At 46.9% G+C, this 26855-nt stretch overlaps 1 protein-coding gene across 1 annotated transcript in view; it reads right to left on the bottom strand.

Annotated features, from left to right (window-relative positions):
- Positions 1–26855, bottom strand: part of LOC147702357 (uncharacterized) — a 109432-nt gene that overhangs the window by 48645 nt on the left and 33932 nt on the right. The window contains exon 2 of the mRNA XM_086929412.1: positions 22317–23427. Coding sequence (XP_086785538.1) covers positions 22317–23427 — 1111 coding nt within the window. The remainder of the gene's footprint in view (positions 1–22316; positions 23428–26855) is intronic.

The raw sequence follows: 26855 nt of genomic DNA, 5'->3' as shown, positions 1-26855 counted from the left end.
CCATTTGCTGTTGTTGTTGTGTTTACCCTCTCCCCGTGTCTCCTCCCCGCGCCCGCCTCCCAGCCGACCCTCCCACTCACTAGTATCACACTGCAGGCCCCGTCCTCGTCTACCTCTGTGACCGTCTGGATCCTGTACTCAGCGGCCGCTCCCACTCGCTCCCTGCCTGTCCAGAGAAAGTGCCTCGGCGTTTTCCTAGCGCCTGGTATCGTTTACACTGATTTATTTATTTAACTGTGCTCCTACGTAGTGGTGAAATAATTAATTAATTTGCGCTTAACTTCATTGATTTATTTATTTAACTGTGCTCCTACGTAGCGGTGAAATAATTAATTAATTTGCGCTTAACTTCATTGATTTATTTATTTAACTGTGCTCCTACGTAGCGGTGAAATAATTAATTAATTTGCGCTTAACTTAATTTAGGCATTTCTGAACGACGACTGTGCCCCTGCTTTGTCCCGCGCTACCCTACCGCCATTTGCTGTTGTTGTTGTGTTTACCCTCTCCCCGTGTCTCCTCCCCGCGCCCGCCTCCCAGCCGACCCTCCCACACTCCGCCCCCTCCACTATCCATTTATGGACAGATGGACCTACGCGCAGCGTCCACGCGCTACGGCCGCGCCGAAGGTGCGCCAAAGGTAAGCCCGTCTACGCCCGTCCGCGCCTGGACCGCGCCCAGCGCCAGACCCCCTGGCCCCCGTCCCTCCCTGCCCCCCCACATTACCTACGATGCCGCTTCCCTCCTAGCCCTTAACCCCGGTCGCGCTCCCAACTGCGTCCAAGCCGCCCTCGGATACACCCATGGACCCTTCTCTTGCTACTCCTGCAAATTCATCGGCACCGACAACATCTCCGCTACGACCACACCACAGACTCCCGACCCCACCCACCTACAATACATCCTTCTCAACACCCGATCGGTCCACAGACACGCCATTGACCTATGGAATCTACTAGACACCATCTCTCCAGACGTAGCCTTCCTTACGGAAACGTGGATGAACGCTTCCTCCGCACCAGACATCACCATTGCCATCCCTGAAGACTATAAGATCACTCGCAAGGACCGTACCGGCACAGGAGGAGGAATCGCTATCGTCCATAAGAAATCAATCCGCATATCAACCAGCTCGGACGCCAACCTCGCCAACTCCGAACACCTTCACTTCCAGATCCACGTCGACCCCAAGACTACACTCAGAGGCACCCTCCTCTACAGACCACCAGGACCCCGCGCAAAATTCAGTGAAGACATCACGGACTTCATCACTCCACTCGCGTTCCCCTCCAAAGACTACATCCTTCTGGGAGACCTCAACTTTCACCTTGAAAAGAACAACGACCGCAACACCGCCACCCTTTTGGACAACCTCGCCAATCTCGGACTTAAACAACTTGTCACCACCTCCACCCACATCGCAGGTCACACACTCGACCCCATCTTCACATCCAGCAACCATGTCTCCTTCAGCCACACCACAGACCTCCTCTGGACTGACCACAGCTGCGTTCACTTCACCTACAACAAACCAAAACCCAGCATCCACCTCCAACCTACCCTGCAAAGAAACTGGAACAAAATCACCACGGACCAAATCTCCGCTTCGCTCCTTCAAAACACCCCAGCCCTCTCATCCAACGCTAACGAAGCCGCCGCCAACCTCACCATCTGGCTATCCAAAACCGCTGACACCCTAGCGCCACTGAAAAAACGTCAAAACAAACCTGGCAGCAAGAAGGCCTCTTGGTTCAACGATGATCTAAAGAAGTCCAAGAAACTCTGCCGCACCCTTGAAAAGACCTGGAAAAAAGACCCAACCACCAGCACCAAGGACGCCTTCAAAAACGCCACCCGCATTCACCACCAACTAATCCGAAAGGCCAAAAGAACAGCATTCAAGGATCGACTTGACAACAACGCTCACAACAGCAAGGAACTTTTCAACATCGTCAAGGAATTTTCCAACCCCTCGGCCAACTCCAACGACATCACCCCCTCCCAAACCCTCTGCGACTCCCTAGCCTCATTTTTCCACAACAAAATTGCAGACATCCACAACAGCTTCGACAACCAACCCGGAAACCAACCCACCCTACCAGTTGCTGATCATCCTCCCCCGGCGAACACCCTTAACGATTGGAACCCAATCTCCACTGAAGACACCATCCGCCTAATGAACTCCATCCACTCAGGATCTCCCACAGACCCATGTCCTCACCACATCTTCAACAAAGCAGACTCCGTCATAGCACCGCACCTCCGAGACGTCATCAACTGCTCCTTCATCTCCGCCACCTTTCCGGCAGACTGGAAACACGCTGAACTCACCGCCCTTCTGAAAAAACCCACAGCGGACCCCACCGAACTCAAAAACTACCGCCCCATCTCGCTCCTACCATTCCCGGCCAAAGTCATCGAGAAAGCTGTCAACAACCAGCTCGCCGCCTTCCTCGAAGCCAACAAATCCCTCGACCCCTCACAATCCGGATTCAGAGCAAAACACAGCACTGAGACCGCCCTCATCGCAGCTACAGACGACATTCGAACTCTACTGGACAATGGTGACACCGTCGCCCTCATCCTCCTTGACCTCTCTGCAGCATTCGACACAGTTTGCCACAAAACACTGTTACAACGCCTCAATAACATCGGAATCCAAGGAAAAGCACTTGAATGGATCACCTCATTCCTCACCGGAAGAACCCAGAGAGTCCGTCTTCCACCATTCACGTCAGAGGCCTCTGAAGTCATCTGCGGCGTACCACAAGGATCCTCACTCAGTCCCACCCTCTTCAACGTATACATGAGCCCCCTCGCGGCCATCGCACGCCAACACAACCTCAACATCATCTCCTACGCGGATGACACGCAACTGATCCTTTCTCTCACCAATGACCCCAGCACCGCCAAAACTAACCTACACGAAGGAATGAAAGAAGTTGCCGAATGGATGAAACTAAGCCGTCTGAAACTGAACTCAGACAAAACAGAAGTCCTCATCCTAGGTACATCCCCATCTGCATGGGACGACTCCTGGTGGCCGGAAGCCCTCGGAAAAGCACCCATCCCGACAGACCACGCACGGAACCTAGGCGTCATCCTGGATTCTTCACTTTCAATGAACAGACAAGTCAGCGCCGTATCCTCTTCCTGCTTCAACATTCTTCGCATGCTCAAAAAAACTTTTCGCTGGATCCCCTCCGACACAAGGAAAACAGTCACCCACGCTCTGGTCACGAGCCGACTGGACTATGGAAACACCCTTTACGCAGGTACTACCGCAAAACTCCAGAAGAAACTCCAACGAATCCAAAACGCCTCAGCCAGACTCATATTAGACATCCCACGCAACGAACACATCTCTGGCCACCTTAAAGACCTCCACTGGCTTCCCGTCAATAAGAGAATCACTTTCAGACTGCTTACCCACGCACACAAATCACTCTACGACACCGGTCCAGAAGGCCTCAACTCACGACTGTCCTTCTACACCCCCTCCCGCCAACTACGTTCTTCCAACCAAGCCCTCGCCACTGTACCCCGCATCAACAAGACCACCATGGGAGGCAGATCCTTTTCATACCTAGCTGCTAGAACATGGAACTCACTCCCCGCATACCTTCGCCTTACCCAGAACCACCTAGCATTCAGAAAGCAACTTAAAACTTGGATATTTGACAAGTAATCCCCCCCCTTCCTAAGCGCCTTGAAACCCTCTGGGTATGTAGTGCGCTATACAAATTCTTTGACTTGACTTGACTTGACTTGCTTGAAGGCATCTCCAAGGGCCTGAGAAGAGCTGGCTCCCTGTTTTGAAGTCCCAGGAACAAAAGGACTTCACCCCAAGCTTCCCCTGAGCTCTACTGAGAGAGTTCTGTCCTTCCTGGAGTATGTGACCCATGCGTGATGCCTCTGGAAGTTGTACCCGTGCTGAGAAGCTGGAAACCAAGATTTATAGGCTTTGCTACAGAAAAGTTATCGCATCACTTGCTGTGGAGGGCATCCTTGACAGTGCGAGGAAATTTCCCGCCGAGATTGTCGCAGCGCCTGTTGCCGCTGCCAGAGCCGTCGCATCATTTGTCTGCGGGACGCACCAGACAGGTGCAGGAAGACTATCATCTCTGCGAGTTTCGTCGCAGACCCTGTTGTCGCTGGGTGAGATTGCTGCACCGCTTGTTTGTGGACCGCATCACGTCACTGCGAGCATCGTTGCAGAACCATCGCATCAAGGAGCTGCGCGAGAGAGAGATCGCCGCTGGATCGCTCATCGTCGCACTGGAGATCGTCGCAGCCCCTACGAGATCGTCGCATCGTGCCTTTGTGAGAACAAACTTCCTACGGAACGTAGGCACCGGAATCCATACAAGTGGCCTTCCTCCCCATACTGACCGGATTCGTCGCAACACGCCCGCTGCTGCAGCAGGGCGGTCGCATCACCTCCCCAAGATCCCAGGAGCAACGCATCGCTTGTTTTGCACCGCACCAGCTTCTGCTTTGGGAACTTTGTCGCAACTAAAGGTACTGTTGGCTAAACATGACGCAACTATGAACTTTTCACGCATCTGCGGCTTATTTTATCGCAACCTTAAGAACTCTTTTGAAACCATATTCTTGAACTGTGTATGTTGGATTTTTGTTGTTTTGGTCTTGTGTAGTTTAGCTTAAATACCTTTATTTTTCTAAACTGTTGTGGAGTCAGTTTGTGGTGTTTTCACTGTGTTACTGTGAGTCTTGGTACAAATACTTTACGCATTGCCTTCTGATAATTCTAGACTGCTCGTGCCAAGCTACCTAGAGGGTGAGCAGGGGTTATCTCAGTGGGTTTCCTCCTTACCCTGGCTAGAAGCAAGGGACCCTATTTGGACAACTAGAGACCCCCAGTTCTAACAAATGGTGTTTATTAAGCAGTGGATCAGGTTTTAAGAAATGGCCCTAATTTTTTTATCGAAAAGAGTAATTTGATCTTATATTCGGTAGATAAGTATCTCATAGTAGGCCGAATGCATCAATTTGGATAGCCATTCACATTGGAGTGTAATATTTTGAGTTCTCCAGCGTCTAAATATACGTACCTCTGCAACCACCAGCAAGTTAGAGAATCATATATGCCAATATTGGGTGACTTTCTCAATGCCCAATAAATCATAATGTAGGATGATCAACCTGCAAATGTGGAAAACTATGTCCACTACAATAAGACCTTGTTCACCAGATGTCAGCCATGAGTGATCGATAGAAGGAATTGATTTTGGAAGCTACATTACGTCACATATTGGCTGTTGACATCTCTAGCAAAAGGTATCTGGATAGAGTATTATGCAGGGGTGGCTCCTCGACTAGGGTGGAGGAGCGTCACCCCACTGCTTTCTCACAGTGCGAGAAGCAGAAACATAAAATGGTAAAAATGCCATTTATGTTTCTGCTTCTCGTACTGTGAGAAAGCAGAAGTGTTTGGTTGCTGATGGGGGGCGGGCAGGCAGACAAGGCTGCTCTATGAGCAGGGCTGGGCAGGGGAGCAGTGATGTGCCCACTCCTGAGTGAGCATGACTCCATGCAGGCTGCAACGAAACCTACATGGAGAAAATGGCCTCCCCATAGGCGCCTGGCAGGGGCGCCATCCCGACCAATCACAATGCTGGCATTGCAGCGTTGTGATTAGTTTAGGGGAGGGGAGGGAGGCTGCCTGCTTCCTGTTCCTGAGCAGGAGCCGGAGCCGAGAAAAAGTGGGACCCAGCCAGCCGACGGGCAGGTAAGCATGTCATTCTGTGTCATTGGACCAGTGAAGGAAATTTCAGACCATTCTTTCAAATCAGTTTGGAAACCTGTGTTATTTCAGGTAGATACATTCAAATGAGTAAATCTGCAAATATTCAGCTCCCTTTGAGCAGTGGACCAGGCACTTAATTTGGATAACAGGAATGGCAGTATTCAGAGGTAGGTTTTTTAACCAGTACAACACTTTAATGCCATGTACTACTTGCAGTGAGTATCAATCTATCTTGTTCAAAGACGGGGGCATGGGCCTGAAGATAAAGGGGCCACATATTACAAGTAAAGTTGATGTGCCAGACACTGCAGTTTCATGCTAGGCATAGGAAGGGCACAAGAAGACCTCTCCATCTTACTATTCTGAAGCACTGATAAGACCTTAGACAATGGGTATTCAAAGTCATAGCAAAAATATCTCTTCTGCCAGTGGTGCATCATCTTGATCCCTTCTCACATACCCCTTCTGTCTGCACCGGCTCTTCCAATGGTGCTCTCAAAGGCTCCAAGCTCACCCTTCTACCAGCTATCTCTCTTGAAAACCTAGCTACAATTTGTAGAAAGGTGAAATCGGGATCCCCCTCAGACCCCATGAGACCAGCCCACTTTTTAAAAGCGCTGGATTTCTTCCTACCTTCATTGGCCAAACTCCTTAATCTTTCCTTTTCATCAGCCACAGTACCCACATGTTGGAAACAGGCTTGGGTTACTCCCATAATTAAAACATCTACTCTAGACCCCGCAAAACCGGAAACTACAGGCCAGTTTCACTGCTCCCGTGGGTGTCTAAATTAGCTGAAGCCCATGCGAACGCCGTACTCACTGACCATCTGGCCAAAAATAACATCTTGGACCCCTCCCAACACGGGTTCAGGCCTGGACACAGTACGGAGTCCGCCCTTCTTTCCACCACAGAACACCTCCGGAGGATTATGGACACCGGTCAGAGTGCTGCGCTGATACTGCTCGACCTCAGCGCAGCATTCGACACGGTTTCCCATAATATCCTACTGGGCCGCCTGGAAAGCATTGGGATCAGTGAACTGGCTCTGGAATGGTTTCGGTCATTCCTCACGAGCAGATCTTTTCGCGTGTCAGCCCCCCTTTTATTTTCCAACCTCATGCGATAGGCCAAGGAGTCCCACAGGGCTCTGCCCTTAGCCCATCCCTTTTTAATGTGTATATGCAACCTCTTGCGGCAGTGGCGAAAGAATGGAACCTCACGCTGGTTTCATACGCTGACGACACCCAGCTGGTAATCACCCTCACGGAAGTGCCCTCTGCCACTGCTACAAGATTTAGGGATGGGTTAGCTGCAGTCGCCAACTGGATGACTGCAAACTGTCTACAACTAAATGCAGGAAAAACCGAGGTGTCGTGTTACTCCTGGGTAAGAACACTAGCGGCTGGAACGACCATTGGTGGCCCCCTTTGCTGGGCCCCACCCCCCCTCCCAAATCCCTGGTAAAGAACTTAGGAGTATGGTTGGACTCCACACTGAATTACCAGTCGCATACCAAAAAAGTAGCAGCTACATGTATTGGGTTGCTGAGAAGCCTTAACCCCATCTTAGGCTTCTTTGACCCCAAGACAAGGCAGCTCATTGTCCAAGCCACCATCCTTGCCCGGCTGGATTATGCGAACGTCCTCTTACTGGGCGCTAACAAAGCTGAGATAACCAGATTCCAGCGGATTCAGAACTCAGCGGCCAGGGCAATTGTAGGCCTGCCCAGAAGATGCTCGGCTAGAGCCACCATACAGAGGCTCCATTGGCTGCCCATGGAGGCTCGCATCCAGTTTAAGGCTCTTACCATCGCTTTTAAAATCCTTAAAACTGATGGCCCCGAACTTCTCCGATCGTTGCTAACACCTTACACCCCCCAACGCAATCTTCGCTCCATGGGCCAACACTTAGTAGTGGTCCCCCGCACGAAGTTCTGCCGTATCGGAGGACGCTCCTTCAGGTTAATGGGAGCAAAATTATGGAACTCTTTGCCCCTCCACATTCGTTGCCTTAACAACCTGTCTGCTTTTCGTAAAGCAGTAAAAACGCACCTCTTTCCACTTCTGTAGTTTCGTCTCCCTCCCCCCCCTCCTCAGTTGGTTATGCTATGGTTTTTAGCGCCGGGACGCCCCGTTGCTGGGGCAGCTGTCGCGCTCAACAAAACTTATAACATAACATATAACATAACATCAGTATGACAAAGATAGTTGCAGAAATCAGTGAAGGCATTTACTATTTGTATGAAGTGCCAATGTAAACATTGTAGATGCTGTGAAAGGCTGGAATTGTGGGTTGTGTTTCTCCCTTTCTCAGTAGCCCAGTGGGAAGGCACTTAGCATTCTCTCCATTCTCAAATGCTAACCGTTTAACACGAGACAGAGTGAATGTTTACCTGAGAAGTAAAAGGAGAATTGAGACTAGACATCTTTTCTAAAGCATGTAACAGAAGAGGGTGTCTGTTTTTTATCCAAATTAAATCTTAATTGAGCATTCTACTAGGACGTGTTAATTTTTGCATTTTAGTTAATTCAAGATGGAAGCTCTCATTAGAAGGTCCTGAATGGCCTGGCTATGATCTAAAACCATAGGCTTTGCTGCAATCTAGTAATGTGTGGATGTGCTGTTAGGGAGAATATTTCAGTAGGTAATCTAAAATATGTTTATTTATTGATAGGCTTATATGACTGACAGCCAGACCAAGGCCCTCATTATGAGTGGCTTAGATTTTCACCACTGGACCTTCTGTTCCATACTGTAGGGCAAAGAGCTGTAGGCAGGAGCACAACCCAGACCCTGCCCAATCCCTGATGCAGCATTTGGGGCGAAGACAATGCTCTTCTCGAGGCTGATAGTTTTTGCGTGGTCTGGGCAGGCAACAAAAGTCATAGGTTTTCTCTAAGCCGGCTTTGGTCATAGCATCTAAAAAGTAAAGGGCTGGGGTTCAGCTGTGATATCTCCAATCGGTGAGATCATATGTTCCTGTGGAAGACATAAACCTACTCCAAAATCCTTCCTTCATCAAAGCAATAGGTCAAAAGTAAAGGAATTTACCTTTGAGTATGGGACATATCCACTTTGGCACCAAGGTGCATCAGGAAGAAGCTTCCACATTGCTCATGGCCAAGCCTTCTATATTGCTTTGATAGTTGTCTTATGGATCATACCTACTGTTAATGTTAATGAAACTTGTTAAGCGCACGAATAACTGGGGGTGTTTTGGCGCTATTGACTGTCATAATTCCTCCTAGTTACTCAGTTCTGGAAAAGTGTAGGGGCATGTTATCAAGGACGGTGTTAAAATTATCGCCGTTTTATCGGCAGGAAACTGCCGATAAAACAGTGATAATGGGCTTGATAATATGCCCTTGTTAATTCCCATAGAAGCTCATGTTCTGATGTTAACATGGGCTTCTATGGGAATTAACAAGGGCATATTATCAAGCCCATTATCGCCGTTTTATGGGCAGTTTCCTGCCAATAAAACGGCGATAATTTTAACACCGGTCCTTGATAATATGCCCACAAGTTTTCAACTTTCTCCTAAAAATGATAAGGGAAGCTTCTCCTCTCAGCTCGGCTGGAAGTGTATTCCACAGCTTTACAGTACCATAAGAGAAACTCCTGCCGCCCCAACCCGAGGTGCATATTCTAGGTACCTTCATCCGTCTTGTCCCTGAGGACCGCAACTGTCTGGCAAGATGGTACCAAACAAATAGCTTTTTGAGCGATAGAGGTCCTGTGTCGTTCAAAACATTGAACGCTAAACAGAGGGCATTAAACTCAACTTGTTTGGCCACTGGGAGCCAATGGAGCACATTTCCTTGGTGATGGAATCATATTTGGGGACATTGCTCAACATGTGAGCAGCTGTATTTTGAATGGATTTACGTTTTTTAAGAAAATGTTTACGCATGCCCAAATAGAGACTATTACAATAGTCCAATTTAGTCTGGGCCAGTGCAATAACCTCCAGCTTTCTAGAATCGATAGGGATGCAAGGCATGATTTTCCTAAGTTTTTTTATCATAAAATGGGAGGCAGTGACAATAGCATTAGTCTGATGAGATAGTTCTAGATTGTTGTCGATCCACACACCTAAATCTTTTGCCTTTAGCACAGGTTTAGGTGCTTCACCCATCTCTGCTGGCCACCAGAAATTGTCCCATCTGGGTTTTAACTCACCAAAGATAATAATCTCAGTTTTTTCTGAGTTATGCTTTGGACAGTGCAGGCCCACCCATCTGTCGACTTCTCTCATACAGTTCTGGAAATGTACAGAGGGAGCAGTTTGTTTATTATTTGCTGCCACAACTACCTGAGTGTCGTCCTCGTAGGACGTTAAATTAAACCCAAACCTCTGAATCAGAGGGGCAAGTTCTGCAACATATATTTTAAAAAGAGTTGGGCTTAAGGACGATCCCTGAGGGACTCCACAGGACAGAACATAAGACTTTGATTGGAAACCGTCCATGGTGACATTTAATCTCCTTTCTTTCAGAAAGGAGGCTAATAGAGTCAGTGCCATTCCCCGGACCCCCATTGTTTCCAGCGGTAGTTGCAGCAATTTGTGCTCAACCGTATCAAAGCGGCTCATAGAACCAGGAGGATCAGGGCCGCTGACCCTCCTCCATCCATCACCGTTCTGATTTCTTCTGTGGCATTAATCAATGCAGTCTCAGTACTATGTTCCCTGAGGAAACTGTACTGAGAGTGGTCAAGAAGATCATTATCCAAAATGAACTGCAATAGTTGCTTATTCATAATCTTTTCAACTATCTTGGCCGGGAGTGGTAAACGGGCAATGGGTCAATAGTTGGCCGGATTGGTCGCGTCCAGGTTTGGTTTTTTCAATAAAGGAAGAATGGAGCAATCTTTCCATATGGAAGGGAACTTGCCTAGATTGAACATTAAGTTAAAAATCTGAGTGAGAATAGGGCTAACCACTTCTGGTATCTTTTAAAGGACAGCAGAAGGACAGAGATCAGTTGGTGAACCGAATTTAGCCTCTAGTATGTGTTTAGCTACCACTTCAGAAGGTATTGGGGCAAATGTCAAAAAGAATCATCTTGCAGAGATTCATCATATATGGTTGGCCCTATAGGATCATAGTCAGGTGTGGTTAAAAAACGTTGTAAATGTTCATAACTTTAGATTTAAAAGCTGATGCAATATAATCACAAAAAGTTTGATCCCATTCTATTGCATCGAACTTTGACAGTGAAGCAAAATTAATACCTAATTTGGAGGTGTGTTTGGCTTTCTCAATTTGCTGAGTGAAGTAATCCTTCTTAGCATTTTTTAGTAGTAGATTTTTGTAGTTGCTTAATCAGGCTTTATATCACTCTTTTTCTGTTTAGTCATAATTGTCTCTCTATGCCTTTCCGTGCTACGGCACAATTGTTCTTCCGTAAGTAGAGTTTCTGAGAACCAGGGAGCCGCGGCGTACCCCGGTTCCCTGAGATATTTCTGATAGATACTGATGTGTTTATAGCTTCATTTAGCCATTCAGTATATTTGACTGCATTAGAATCTGCACACAGATTAAATTGAGGGTGTGTTTTCTCCAAGAAGGATCGAAACAAAGCCAAATCTATTTTGCTCCACACAATATAGGACAATAGGTTTCTTTTTGTCATCTTAATTGACTGGACTGTCGGGGCTACAAGATTAAATTTAATTAAAAAGTGGTCTGTCCAGGTCAGGGGAAGGACTTCTTTCACTGACAACCCAGCTAAGGAGCTGAAAATCCCATCAAGCCTATTTCCTGGGCTATGAGTGGGAGATAAGACAATCTGAGAAAGGTCTAACGGCCCTAGAGCATCTAGTGGAATTGCAGTCTCTTTATCTTCCAAGTCTTCTAAATACATATTTAAATCTCCAAGAATGGTGAAGTTGTTACTAGACAGTGCGAGTTCCAGGAGTCCTTCTAAATTCTGCACAAATGTGCTCCTGGCACTAGGAGGGCAGGAAAGTAATATGCCTTTAAACGTTCTCTTGGAGGCTATTTTTATAAAAAAAATGAAGTGCTTCGAAGAGAAGGGTGGAGGCTGGGGCAAACTTGGCTACAAACTGCTCTCTCGAACTAATTGCTACTCCCCCTCCTATTTTTAATGGTCTATCTATTCTGAACAACCGAAAACCCCTGGGAGATGCAGTGACAAAATCTGGATCGGAAGCTGAATCAGCCCATGTTTCTGTAATAGATTTTATGAGTGCTTATCATATCGGCTATTTCATATTTATGTTTAATCCGGGATCTCACGTTGATAAGTCCACAAGGTATATCCTGTTTTCTAACTGAAGCTTTTTGTTCAATACTTCTTGTGGAGAGCGAAGCACCTTAATGTTCTGCTCTGGTGCAAAGGTGAAACCGCATGGGCAAAAATAGGTTGTTATCAAATGTAGCTAGGCATACATACTTAGAATATGCTCCATTAGATTTAAAATTAAGCAGTTCCTCCTTAGTGTAGTGCTGGGATAAAATGGAGATTGAGCCAGGGGTTCTGGCCCTAGGCCCGGTCCAGGCGCAGACGTGGTTGCCTTCAGCACGCCCGCTGCGTGTGTCCATTGTGTGTCCGTGGTATCGGCATCTAAATAGTTTCCCCTTCCGCCTGGTGCCTAGCGTCTGATGTCACGAGGCGTGCAGTGTGGACCGCCCTCCACTCAAACAGCAACAGCTGCGGTGGACCGGGGTCGGTGAAACACAAGCGCGTGAGTGAACAGCCTAATGCCCATGTAAAGTGCTGCCAGTAATAAAAACCGGGATGCGGGTGCGCTAAAGAAGAGAAGTGAAAAACACAAGTAGTAGAATACTAAAAACAATGCTGCCCTCTATATTGCTGTGTTTAAACAGGGGTCATTTTATGTAGAAATAAGGGACACTCTACAAATGGAAACTAAAACCCACCAATTACATTGTCGTTAATAGTGGAAATGCTTACGGAACTACATATGAGTCAATTATAAATAGCTAGGTGATGTTCCTTTTCAAAGTTCCCACTCATTGGTGTAGTTAAAAAATATTATTTCTTTTCATCTCCTCTTCTTCTAAAGTTCAATTTAAATGTGATTGCCCATGCAACCCAGAACCAAGGAGGAGAGGTTTATCTTAAGGGAACTTGTGGTATGGTTCCAAGAAAAAGACGGTGAACAACTAATATGACGAATACAACTTGACATAATGGAGATGACTTGACATAATGGAGATTACCAAGAAATTATGCCACCTCAATACCACCTCATTCCTTCATTCACTGAGGATTGCATCATGATACAGCATATTATAACATCTTTGGGCATATCATTGAAGGTTTTGGGACATATAATGCCACTTTGGAGGATTTCCTGTACATGGGAACAGACAACAATGATGCAGAGGAAGATCTAAGAGCTCTCACTGCATAATAGTGTTGGATCCATTTATAGATTTATTCAGGTAACTAAAAGAGCATGATGTTTGCTGCTGTTACAACTGTACCGGGAGATGATGCGTATATTGCATGACCAGGCAATACATCACAGGACTTGGTGCTCAGGGCGTGTCCTCAAGGATTACACCATGCAAGCTTTCCCAAAGTTTCCAGGAGGTGTTCTCTGTACCTTGCATGGAGTATTGCGTGGAAAGAGAAGTAGCAGGACTACGGTGTTCAGAACTGAAAGAAATATGTCAAACTAGGATGCCCTGAATGTTACCACTGTCTCTCATCATGCCTTATTTCACACTCCTTCCTATCTTTTTTCCTTTTACTGTTATTCCCTCTCTTCCGGCATTGGTGGTTGTAGGTCAGGTGGTAGGGGAGGTTGCTATATAGAGCCACACATACCTGACGCCGGTGCGGCTTTAACGCTCTAGGCTAATCCGATCTAAGAAGACACTGGAGCGTGCCTCTCTTGGACCCTTCCTTCCCTGGATTTCATTGCTGAGTGAACGCTGGAGCTTGACACTCTTTTGGACTCCCTGCTTAACCTGTATTCCAAGAGTACGCAGGAGCGTGACACTCTTTTCATAAAAGTTCCTGTCTCATTGAGGGTTCATATCGAGAGTACGCGGGAGCGTGACTCTCTACCGTAGGGGTCCTTTTTACTGCGCAGTTCTTTTTACTCCCGCTGACCGCAAGCGCTGTTGGGTGACCTTTCACCCTCCCGGAGATGCGTGGCAGGAGTCATACGCCCTCCGCTTTCTTTTCCCTTTGTTTTGGCCAAGTCAGGGATTTCCCGATCACGGGAAGTGCTGTGTCAGGGCTCTGCTGGAGAACGGGAGGAGCTGGTAGTGCCCGTTAGCATTTCAGCAGCCGCACAAGCGGAACTGGTTATTTGTAGAAGCCCCACCGGGAAGTGGCAGGAGCCGTTTGCCTAGCGTTATTGTAAGAACCACAGAAACACTTTGTTTTACTTATTTGGATTTCACAGAGGCGCACGGCAGGAGCCTGTGGCTTAACCTCCCATGCCAGTGAGTACATTATGATTGTTGTGTTAGCTTGTGTTGCTTCTGGGAAGGCGGGATTTTACCATACTCCAGAATCCCGGACACAGGTCGACTAGACCTTTTTACCTGTCATAGAGTGAATTAGGAAATCTAGGGAAACAATGATAAATCAATTCAGTCAATTCCCCTCTTTACCCCCAAAGAACCACTGACTAGGAACTATGTTCAAAGATTTATTATAAAGCCAAAAACAACTGAATGTATAAACATCTCAGCAAAAGATTCAAAAGGTAAACGGGCACTAATACAAACATAATCCTACGGAAGAATCTCAGATGACTCAGAAATAATACAAGAATAAGTTCAAGAATCATCAGGCTAACAAGAATTGCTATAACCTGAGTTTTAGTAAGAATTTATAAAAAGGAATAAAATCCAGGTTAGTCTGTCCCTACACTACTCTTGGTGACATCCCTACTCAACAAAGTCCCATTCCTAAGAAAGGTGTCAGCAGTGGTGACTCTCAAAAGAGTTCATTCACTTTCTTTCTTTCTCTCAATCTTCAGGCTACTCAGTCCTAGCTGCGTTCTCTCTCTCTACCTAACCAACCTCTCTCTCTGACTGCTCAGCCCATCTGCTCTACCTCCACCCTCGGGGTGCAGTCCCCAATACAAAACCCCACAATACGAACGACACGCCTTCAGGTACGCCCCTCTAGAAGGTGTTGGTTTCCAGAATTATCTATTATGGCACCTCTCCATCCTTGTCCGTTAAAACGTCCTTGGGTCCCAGGCTCTTCTTCGCTTCAAGTTGCTTCCTTGAATTCCTAGGTTACTCCTCCACGTCTGAGCCTAGCATCCTAACTCTCATACACAATGGGCCCTTCTACTCCACTATCTACTTTGTCCTGCACCTGCAAAAGAACGCATGTGAATCGGCTCACGAATTCCAAATGTTGCAATTGACTTGAGCTGAAGCAGCTTTCTCCAAAACATTTCTACGATTTAATGCTAAAAGGCATTTCAAATCAGGCCTACACGATTTCCATGAAATGGGCCTCTACATGTTATGTGCATCAACATGCTAACATAAGCAATACATTTACGTCCTTTAACATCAATCTTTAATGCAAAATACAATCTTCTACCTAAGCAAGTTAATCACATTTAACGTTACAACTGTGAGTTTAATAAGCAAGGCTAAAGGCACAATGGTGAAATTATTAAACGCACTCTTATTAGTGAAATACTCCACAGCAAACGGCATCTCTATGTTAAAACAGCATTATGGATTTTTAAAGCACATTACATTAGCTCTTAGTGTAATTCTAATACCATCTACATTAGTTCTCATCCCTACATTACATTTGACCACAATTAGTAAGTCCTCTATATATGTGGGTGCTGACTACTCGTGAATATGATGCACCCCTACAATTTTTAACTCTGTTCTGCGCTCTCTCAGTTCCCCCCTTTGATGACCTGTGTCATCACCAACATCACACCATCCCCAAGGTAAGAACCGAGTTAAACAGAGCCTGTCGCAACTTTCCCTCTCCTGAGCATCTCAACCGCTCTCAAGCTCTGATATTGACTGTCCTGAAGTCTCTCCATTCTTTGCTCTTGCGCCCTCATCGATCTCTCCAACCTAGTTGATCTATACCACTTGAACACTCTTACCAAACCCCACAACCCAATCACACATCCACAGCTATGATGAGGGGTTTCAGTACAAAATCAAGGAAACTCCTTCCCAAGTTTGCAAACCAGTTTCCAACTTTTCCAAATCCTTTGCCAACTTTCTCCCACACATTCTCTTGCGTCAAATCCTCAATTTCATAATGAACGGCAGTAATGTTACTTATATATTTCTCCAGATCCTTGGAATTGTCTGGAATATACATGCAACATTCCTGGACCTTCAAAAGTTTACAGACTCCTCCCTCTTTTGCTAGAAGGACATCTAAGGCCAGACGGTTTTGTAAAACCATCGTCCTTATCGACAACATCTCACCCTCAACCAGCACTAATGACTTAGCTGTATTCATCCACCACAGTTGCCAACCGCTGTATCTTCACGTCATTCAGAATCACTCCCAACATGGGTATCGCTGCTCCAAACACATCTCCAACTATTGCACCAGCACTTTCACCTCGCTCTACTCTCGTCTGGTGTCCTCCTTCCAAGAGAGCAAAATCCTCAGTATGGTATATCTTGGGAAAAATAATCGCTAGATAACACGTCCCATACCATTTCTCCGGCAATCGCACATACGCATTCCTTCCGCAGACAAAATACACAGTAGGAATCACCTGCACCACACTCTGCAAGAAATTATTTGTGTAATACTCCAACGTGAAAGTGTGTTCACATGTAGTATGACCCTCATACACATTCTCATAATACGTCTGTGGTCTGTGAAGACACAACTTCCCCTTCTGTACCTCATCTAGCGCTATCGGACCATAACTCCCTTTTATCTTGTGCAGCTTCTCCTCATCCGTCCAATCAACTTTACCTTGTCCTGAATCTCGCAACTGTTTTTGCTTTGTGTACCTGTCTTCTGATAACAAACATGTCAAATTGTGTCGGTGAGCATATGTGGTGTCTAACTCTTGTGTTGGAATGAGAAAATAACCAAGTCCAAGTCTGTCCTCTGACTTATAATAATCAAACTTATTCAGGTGCTTATAAGCAGGGACTTCTGGAAGCACAGCATCATAATTTGAAAAGAAATAACCAAAATGATTTCGCCCATAAAATATGCTAAGCAGCAAACTACATGAAATTCCATATGTCAATGGAAGATGATGGTATTTAATACCCTCCTCTACTGAAGCCTGCAACTGCATACACTTTCACATCAATGTACTCATACAACAACTTTGCATACGCATTCTGCTTAAAATTGCCTTTGGACAGATCTGCATGTAACCTACGGCTCTCCTCTAATAGCAAAGCTTTCTCAGCTCCTACGTTGACCTCTTTCTTGCTAGGAGTGGTAGGTGTCGGTGTTCCCTCAACCTCCACTGCCTGCTCATGTGGCACTAAATATGAAACTATAACTACTAAGAAAATAAAAAGTATCACTCCTCCTACGAGTGTGCCTAGAATGCACTTAGCTCTACGAGTCGGGTTTCCAGCCTCCATGGTCTCAGAACAGTGTAGTTCGTTCTCAGCAACAACACAAAGTCTCTTTCTTGGCTTTTGAAAGTTCTCGAACCACACCTGGAAGCAGAAATCCCCTTTTAGTTCTTTATTTACATCAACATCAGACAACCCTTACCCTTCTCCGTCCTCTGTGGAAAGTCCCTAAATTTCTTCTTCTTCCACTCGGCTCTAGGTTAGTGCAACAGCTATTTACAAAAGTCTTTAATAATCGATGATCACGCTTGCTCCAACTGCACTTAGCACGTATTCCAAAAGTTCCATGCGAAGCACAATCGATTTGTGAGATGGTATTTCTGGGCCAAATGTAGGAAAAATCAGTCTATTCAGGATTAAATCACGTATCTTGCTTAGATAAGGTGGATTAGGAACGGTGAGTGTCAGTATACCTTCGATCTCAAGTCCTGGTACCAACAACACCACATCCAACTTAACATTTGGGTTCGTACTGGTCACTGTCACAGCCCTCACCCTCCTTGATCTCAGTACACCGGGCATCGGTCACAGGGTAGGTCCATTCAGGAGTGGCGTATCTTCGACAAGGTACTCTCACCCTCCTTGATCTCCTTGGACCTCCTTGCTCTATTTCTTGTCCACCTTCCTCTTGTTCCGAATCCTCAGAAACAGGGGCAAGATCTCTTTCGGAAGCTCGTCGTAGGTTCAATCTCTTCTGCCTCTCAGGCCAACATGTCTCTGCACTTTTCACTCTTCTGCTTCTCGTTCGCACACCCTGCTCATCACTACTTTCAGTTTGCTTTGTGTTTGAATCACCTTCACAGCAACTTTCCCATTCAGTGATAGACTCAGAGTCGCTGTCGTCGTGATTTCCTTCAGCTCGATCAGATGAGCTACCAGCTTCTTCAGACACCCCCACAGCTTGACTTGTCCCCTCTAGTGGATCTTCCTCCACAGCTGGATTTTCATCTACGAGAGGAGCTGTTTCTTCCAGAGGTGCTGGAACTCGTCGGGTGTGAGAAGCATGGACCCAATTCGGCAATCCTCGGCACTTCACAGCAGTGTTCATCACCAGGATGACCTGAAATGGTCCCCTCCAGCGCACATCCAGGCAGCTTTTCCTCACGTGCTTCCGCACCAGGACCCAGTCACCTGGACACAGGTCGTGACAAAGGTCTCTAGAAGCCGGAATTTCAGCCGTCTGCACCTGAAGAGACACAGAATGGATGACGTCAGAAAGTCCCTTGCAATAGTCAAGAATCAGATCATCTGTGATATTCAGCAAGGCTGTTGAAGGAATAGAGGGTAGCCTCATAACCCTCCCCATCAGTACTTCGTGGGGTGAGAGTCCTGTTCTCCTGTCTGGTGTTCTGCGCATACTCATTAACACCAACGGCAATGCATCTGGCCATTTCAGGGACGTAGATGAGCACACTTTTGCCATTCGGGCCTTGAGTGTTCCATTTACTTGCTCCACTATGCCAGAAGCCTCTGGTCGATAGCTACAATGCAGTCTCTGGTCAATGTTCAGTGCAGAGCAGAGCATTTTCACGATCTCGCTATTAAAATACGTCCCTCTGTCCGATTCCAAAGAGGTCGGAACCCCGAAACGTGGCACTAGCTCCCTCAACAATAACTTTGCTACTGTGAGTGTGTCGCACCTACGTGTTGGGTATGCCTCAACCCACCTAGAAAACACACACACGATCACCAAGACATATCTGAGGCGATTACACCTCGGCATCTCAATGAAATCCAATTGCATCCTATTGAAGGGTCCACCGGACCTCCCAATGTGACTCAGTGTGACAGGTGTTCTTTTCCCAACGTTCATTTGTTGACATGTAACACACCTCTGACATACCGCTTCTGCAGCCGCTCGAAATTTAGGGTTGTACCACGTCTGCCTGAACACATGCATCATTGCATCTCTCCCCAGATGTGCAGGACCATGTATCTGTCGTGCCATCGAGCTCACCAGCTCATTCGTCAACACAGCTCTCCCATCAGCCAAAGCCCACAAATCCAACTCTCCCTTGACACAACCAGCTGTCTCCCACACCTTTTTCTCATAGTTCGACGCCTGCTCCTGCATGCACCTAATCTCATCCCAAGTATCAGCCATTTCCAGTATCATATTTAACTCGGTCCTTCCCTGCGTCCCTTCAACAGTTTGCTCAGTGAAGGAGTATCCTTGTTCGGCACAGTAACGTGCAACTTCATCAGCATATCGATTTCCCAGGGACACAAAGTCAGTACCTTTACTGTGTGCAGTGCATTTCACAACGGTTATCTCTGCTGGACCCTGCAAAGCCTCCAGCAGTAATCTGACAAATTCTCCATTCCTGATAGGGGAACCTGATGATGTCATGTAACCCCTTTGAGACCATAACTGCCCGAAGTCATGAACCACACCAAACCCATATTGGCTGTCAGTGTATATGGTAATCCGAATCGTGTTGGCTGCCAAACAGGCACGCGTCAACGCAATTATCTCTGCCACCTGAGCGGAGTGTACTCCTTCCAGGCAAGCCGCTTCCACAATTCCAGAAATCGTACAAACAGTGAAAGCTGCTCTCAACTGACCAGTATTGTCTCTTACACATGAACCATCAACAAAGAAAATTTCATCGGGGTCTACCAATGGTTCATCGACAATATCCGGTCTGGGTTTGGTACACAATTCAGTCTTATCAAGGCAATCATGGTCTTCACAATCATCGTCCAAGGCATTAGGTAGTGGCATCAAAGTAGCAGGATTCAAGACCGAGCACCTCTTAAGGGTCACATTCTCTTCAGCAAGTATAACCTGCTCGTAGCGTGTGAGCCTATTATTCGTCAAGTGCTGTGTCTTGGTCCTGGTCATCAGCAATTAGTGAGGAACATATACCATCAGTCGATGACCCATCACAATGCTTTCACACCTTTCAATGCTGACACCTGTTGCGGCAACGGATTTGAGACATCCGGGCAACGCTGCAGCTAGTGGATCTAAGGTAGCCGAGAAGTATGCAACTGGTCTACGGACACCTCCATGATCTTGTGCTAAAACTGCCAAAGCACGTCCCTCTCGCTCACAACAGAACAGTGAAAATGATTTGGTGTAATCAGGCATTCCCAGAGCAGGAGCGCGACACAAGTCCTCTCGCAGCTCAAGAAAAGCCATCATACAGTCCTTGTCCCATGGTACCGGATCACTTACATCCTTGTGCGTCAGTTTCTGCAATGGTTTCGCTTTCAGGGAAAAATTGGCAATCCACTGGCGACAGTAACCAACCATCCCCAAGAACATCCTAACCTCCCTCTGGGTCGAAGGCACCATCATTTTCATGATCGCCTCAATCCTGTCAGGCGACACTTTCCTCTTTCCCTTCTCTATCCTGTGACCCAGATACTGTACTTCAGGCAAACAGTACTGTAACTTGCTGGGGGACACCTTGTGTCCATTCTCTGCCAAATGGTTCAACAAGGCAATCGTGTCAATCCTACAAGCATCTTTTGTCTCTGACGCAACAAGGAGATCATCTATGTACTGTGTGGCAGCACTAGATTCTCAAGATTCTTTTTCAGTAGCTGATTAAAGATCGATGGGCTCTCTATATACCCTTGAGGGATACGACACCATCTTAATACGCGGTTTTCCAGCTTAAACGCGAAAAGAAACTGGCTCTCCTCATGCAATGGAATCGAGAAGAAAGCCTGACAAAGGTAAATTACAGTAAACCACTCAGCTTGGAACGGTATCTGAAACAGTATCACTGATGGATTTGGTACCACTGGACAGCATGGAACAACTATGTTGTTCACTTTTCGTAAATCCTGCACAATCCTGAACTTCCCGCTAGGTTTCTGCCATCCCATGATCAGGGAGTTGCACGGACTGCCCACGACTTCCTTCAGAATTCCCTGTTTAATCATGAATTCGATTACAGGTTTTATTCCTGCAATAGATTCCAGAGTCAAATTGTATTGGGGTGTTCTTGGGAACACAGCATTCGGTCTTACTTGAATCTTAACTGGCTCTACTCCTCTAATCAAACCAATCTTTTCTCCTGTAAAGTCCCACACTTCCTGTGAGACTGTGTCCCTCAAATCCCATGGGAGTTCCTCCACAGTCAAAGCAGGATACAGTTCTATGCACACATGCGCATTTGCAACCTTAAAGGCAGCATCATCATCATTTGTCTGCAACTCCACTCCCTTGAGGGTACAGTAGATAGTGCAATTGAGTTTGCACAGATCTCTCCCTAACAGACACACAAGACTGGAATCACACACTACAAATTGGTGTTTGTCTCTGAAACTTCCTATCTTCACTGGGACTGGCTCAGTTAGTGGGTTCGTCATTCTCCTGTTTGCAACGCCTACAACTTGGATAGTCTGTCCTGAAAGGGGTAGGTTGGGGACTACTGCAGATCGTGCAGTAGATCGGGTAGCACCCGTATCAACCAGAAAGGTGGTGGGATGGCCATCCATATCAGCCTCTACGAATGGTCCTCTCTGATCTACTTCCAGAACTGCCCCGAGGGTACAGTCCTCCCCCCCCAACTCAGGCGTCTTCCTGTTACTGGATCAAAATAGTAATACTCGTCTCCTTCAACCATGAAAGGCATCTGCTTGTAAACCTTGTTCCCTGCCGAAATCTTCGGTGGCTAGGGAACCGGAGCCCTAGGAGCTGAAGTCCCCCCTTTGGCCGTCTCAGCCTTTACTATTGCTGTCTTCTGCACCGGAGGGGCCTGAACCTCCTCCTCCTCCTCTTACTGTCCTTGATTTTCTGGGTTATGGGGACACTCGCGCCTCCAATGTCCGATCTCGTGGCACTGATGACACTTAGTCATCTTCTTCAGAGTCACCAGATCTATCCTTGGTCTCTTACCGTCCTTATTGTCCCTTTTCTGGCCACCCGATTTTCTCCCTAATGTTCCACCCCCTGACTGACCCTGTCCTCCCGATTGCATTTGAACTAGCATCAGCTTATCTTTAAGTTTCTTGGACTTAGAGTCTATCTCGTCACTGCAGTACCTGGCATACCTCAAGATCTCATCTAGGGGCTTGTTCTGCCAACAAATCAAGTGTTGTTGTATCATGAGACAAATATCGGGCCTCAGTCCTAGAACAAACTTAGACACATACTGTCCCATGTCCTTTGGATCCATCACATCCAACCCGCTGTACTGCTTAAATATCTGCAATAATCGCTCATAGTACTCATGAACTGTCTCCTTAGGTTCCTGCCTGGTCTGATCTATCTTCACCCAGTCGATGTCCTGTGGTGGTACCTTAGTTTTCAACCACGTGATCACCTGCTCATACTTTACCATCACCCTGGGTGAGGGTCCATTTGTGGCAGGGTCTCGTTCAGGCTCCACTGTGGGCCATTCAACACTGACCTTACATGCTATCCACAGATCCCCTGGAACCACAATGTCAAACAGAGTATTCAGATCAACCCACAACACCTTTGAGATCTTAACAAACCTCTCTACCTGTTTGTACCATTCCACTGGACTCTCATGCAACTTCGGAAATGAGTTTGTAAAGGCAGCAAAATCTCCCCTACTCCAGGGTACGTGCACATATCCCCCGTGAGCTATCTCCCGCAATGGATACGTCTCCACATGCATCAATCCTCCTCCCGGAGATGTCTCAACAGCGCTTCGCCTAACACTCTTTTTCTTTGACCACCTTTCCTCCCACTTGTCCAATTGGACCCATGTTCGGAGTCCCACAACCAGTTCCCTGATGTGGGTTTTCAATCCGATCACCCTCTTTTCTTCTAGATCTTGGTCCGAGTACTGCAACCTATGGCCACCCTGTAATGCTTTTGTCCTTGTCAAATCCACTGAATACTTGTTCGCTAATTCAGACAATTTCTCATGAGCTGTCCTAGCCCTTCGGGTAACATCTTTTGCTACAAACAACAGTTCATGTGGTTCATAAAGATCAATCCTTTCTAGTGGTAATGTGCCTTCCACTATTTCCTCCACTTCCGATTTGAGTCTCAGCACATCAATCCTTCTTGCCTTTATTGCCGCTCTCAATGTACCCTGACTCGATGTTCCATTAGAGTCCCCTCTGCCACAGTCCTGACTCGCTCGTCTCTCTTCTTCAGGTGTGTTATGGGGAACCCTTCAGTTTTCCCAGCCTTCACGGTCCCACTCCGATCTGTTATCGCTAGGTGCGTGGTGGGACGCCCCCCTACTTTCCACACTTCGGCGATCCCATTCCTGCCTGCTTCCGCTAGGCGTGCAGTGAGAAACCCCCCTACTTCCCTGACTTCCATGACCAAAATCGTCCCTCGACCTGTCGCTCTGGGTATCCACAACCGTCTCCCAAGTTCACAAATCTGGCCTTAATTCCCTAAGCGACCAGTGCTGCGGTCCTCTCAAATCCATCGGTCCTCTCAAACCCTCCTGCTCTCCAGATGAGTCTGCCGATGCTGCCAGAGGGGTGCTCCTTTCTACAGGCCTTGGCAATCGGCTCCATTCATCCGCCACATTACTCCTCCCTTCGCTGACACTTCTCTCCCTGTCCGTCTGTGGCAGACTCTCGCCTTGTCTCTGTTCTGGATTGTACACTGATACTATGGGACCTATAGTAACCGGTACCGTAAGAGCGTCTGGCAATCTCTGAGAATCAACACCCTCTTCGTTTGGTACATTTTGTACCGTAAATCTTCCCACTACTCTCGCCTCTGGAGAAATTTGAGGTGTCCTTTCTCCCTCCCCCGAGCCGGTCCTGTTCCCTAAAGGGCCCAAACTGCTCGCCTGTGGGACGCTACCGTCCACAACAGAAGCTTCCCTGTCCATTGCTAAGGCTGGTCTTCCCTCTATCTCAGGATTGTATGGAGGTGGTCTCTCCGACAACAGTCTCTCTATCAGGCTATCATCTGTCTCACTGTCCTCATCCTCGGTACTCTTTCTCTGCGCAACCCCTGCATTGACCAACAACGGGTACAACCTGTCCCCTTCGATGGGCTGCACTCTCCACCTCTTAGCCAGTGCATCCCATCTCGCATCTTGGACCCCCCTAACTGATCTTTTCACTCTTTCTTGTCTCCTATCCCTGTTCTTTTCATGGGCTGCCCTGATCCATGCATTCAATGCTTCAAACTGTGTTGGTCTGGGCAAAGGCCGCAAAGAAGCCATAGTCGCTTTTAACTGATACAGCACTTCCAATTTAAACGTTCCGTATCTAGGAAAGGTCAATTCCTCGCTCCCGTCAGTAATCTTACACCAGTTCTCAAGCCAAAATATGGTATGCAACCCAACATTCGTAGCCATGTAATGGGCTGGAGTATCCTCGGGTGGAGCCTCCTCCCCACCCCGAGGTTCTAACTTCTTTTCACCTTTGAAACAATTCCGCAACACTTTTAAACACTTCATGATGAAAACCACAACGTTTCTTTGTTTACAGCACTCTTTTACTTCCCGATGACAATCCACCAATCCAGCGCGGCTTCACGCTAACCGCCCTATCCCAGCGCGGCTCTCTCTGACATCACTCGCCCAATCCCAGCGCAGCTCCACACTAACCGCCCTATCCCAGCGCGGCTCTCTCTGACGTCACTCGCCTCCGTTTCGCAGCAGTTCCCCTCCTTTCTCAGCTCGTCTCCCGGTCACGCATGCATCCCAATCATACACTTGAAATGATCATTTCCGACCAAGCAACCACTTCTTTGACTGTACGTCCACAGTCTGACTGTAAATGTCACCGAACTGGCAAATGTCTGTCCGCGAAACGACCGGACAATCGCCGCAACTTCCGACCAGCGTCCGTTACCCACACTCACACACACACGTTCCCCCTATCTCGGTCCTGCGGGCGATCATAGGTACTTCATGACCCCCTTACAATGGTCGACAATTACAATGGGTGCTCGATACACCCGAACCACTTAGACTCTCCTTGAGCCTAAGATTTTCACCGGTTGCGCGCGCTCATAACCTGATCTCCTTTCACACTACAGGCACTCAACTCCGCAAGACAATACAACACAACACAACAATTCAACGTAACCGCAATCTAGCAACTCATGACCCTTTTCATACTCACTCTCTTACGAGCTGCTGCTTCTCGCCGCACCGTCACTCTCCTTGGAACGCCATCCTCCGTCCGCGATTCTCTGGGCATTCTTCACTGAATCTCTATGGGCCTTGGGGAAATCTTAACCTAATCTAGATTACCCTCACTCTAGAAGGAAACCATCCTACACTGCTACCAACTGGGAAGGCGGGATTTTACCTCTAGAGTCAGCTTACCATACTCCAGAATCCCGGACACAGGTCGACTAGACCTTTTTACCTGTCATAGAGTGAATTAGGAAATCTAGGTAAACAATGATAAATCAATTCAGTCAATTCCCCTCTTTATCCCCAAAGAACCACTGACTAGGAACTAAGTTCAAAGATGTATTATTAAGCCAAAAACAACTGAATGTATAAACATCTCAGCAAAAGATTCAAAAAGTAAACGTGCACTAATACAAACATAATCCTACGGAAGAATCTCAGACGACTCAGAAATAATACAAGAATAAGTTCAAGAATCATCAGGCTAACAAGAATTGCTATAACCTGAGTTTTAGTAAGCATTTATAAAAAGGAATAAAATCCAGGTTAGTCTGTCCCTACACTACTCTTGGTGACATCCCTACTCAACAAAGTCCCATTCCTAAGAAAGGTGTCAGCAGTGGTGACTCTCAAAAGAGTTCACTCACTTTCTTTCTTTCTCTCAATCTTCAGGCTACTCAGTCCTAGCTGCGTTCTCTCTCTCTGCCTAACCAACCTCTCTCTCCGACTGCTCAGCCCATCTGCTCTACCTCCACCCTCGGGGTGCTGTCCCTAATACAGAACCCCACAATACGAACGACACGCCTTCAGGTACGCCCCTCTAGAAGGTGTTGGTTTCCAGAATTTTCCATTATGACACCTCTCCATCCTTGTCCGTTAAAACGTCCTTGGGTACCAGGCTCTTCTTCGCTTCAAGTTGCTTCCTTGAATTCCTAGGTTACTCCTCCACGTCTGAGCCTAGCATCCTAACTCTCATACACAATGGGCCCTTCTACTCCACTATCTACTTTGTCCTGCACCTGCAAAAGAACGCATGTGAATCGGCTCACGAATTCCAAATGTTGCAATTGACTTGAGCTGAAGCAGCTTTCTCCAAAACATTTCTACGATTTAATGCAAAAAGGCATTTCAAATCAGGCCTACACGATTTCCATGAAATGGGCCTCTACACGTTATATGCATCAACATGCTAACATAAGCTATACATTTACGTCCTTTAACATCAATCTTTAATGCAAAATACAATCTTCTACCTAAGCAAGTTAATCACATTTAACGTTACAACTGTGAGTTTAATAAGCAAAGCTAAAGGCACAATGGTGAAATTATTAAACGCACTCTTATTAGTGAAATACTCCACAGCAAACGGCATCTCTATGTTAAAACAGCATTATGGATTTTTAAAGCAAATTACATTAGCTCTTAGTGTAATTCTAATACCATCTACATTAGTTCTCAACCC

Source organism: Lissotriton vulgaris, chromosome 7 (assembly GCF_964263255.1).
Source record: "Lissotriton vulgaris chromosome 7, aLisVul1.2, whole genome shotgun sequence".
Classification (NCBI taxonomy): Eukaryota; Metazoa; Chordata; class Amphibia; order Caudata; family Salamandridae; genus Lissotriton; species Lissotriton vulgaris.
Note: the sequence above shows the minus strand (reverse complement) of the source record. Positions and strands in the feature narration are given on the sequence as shown.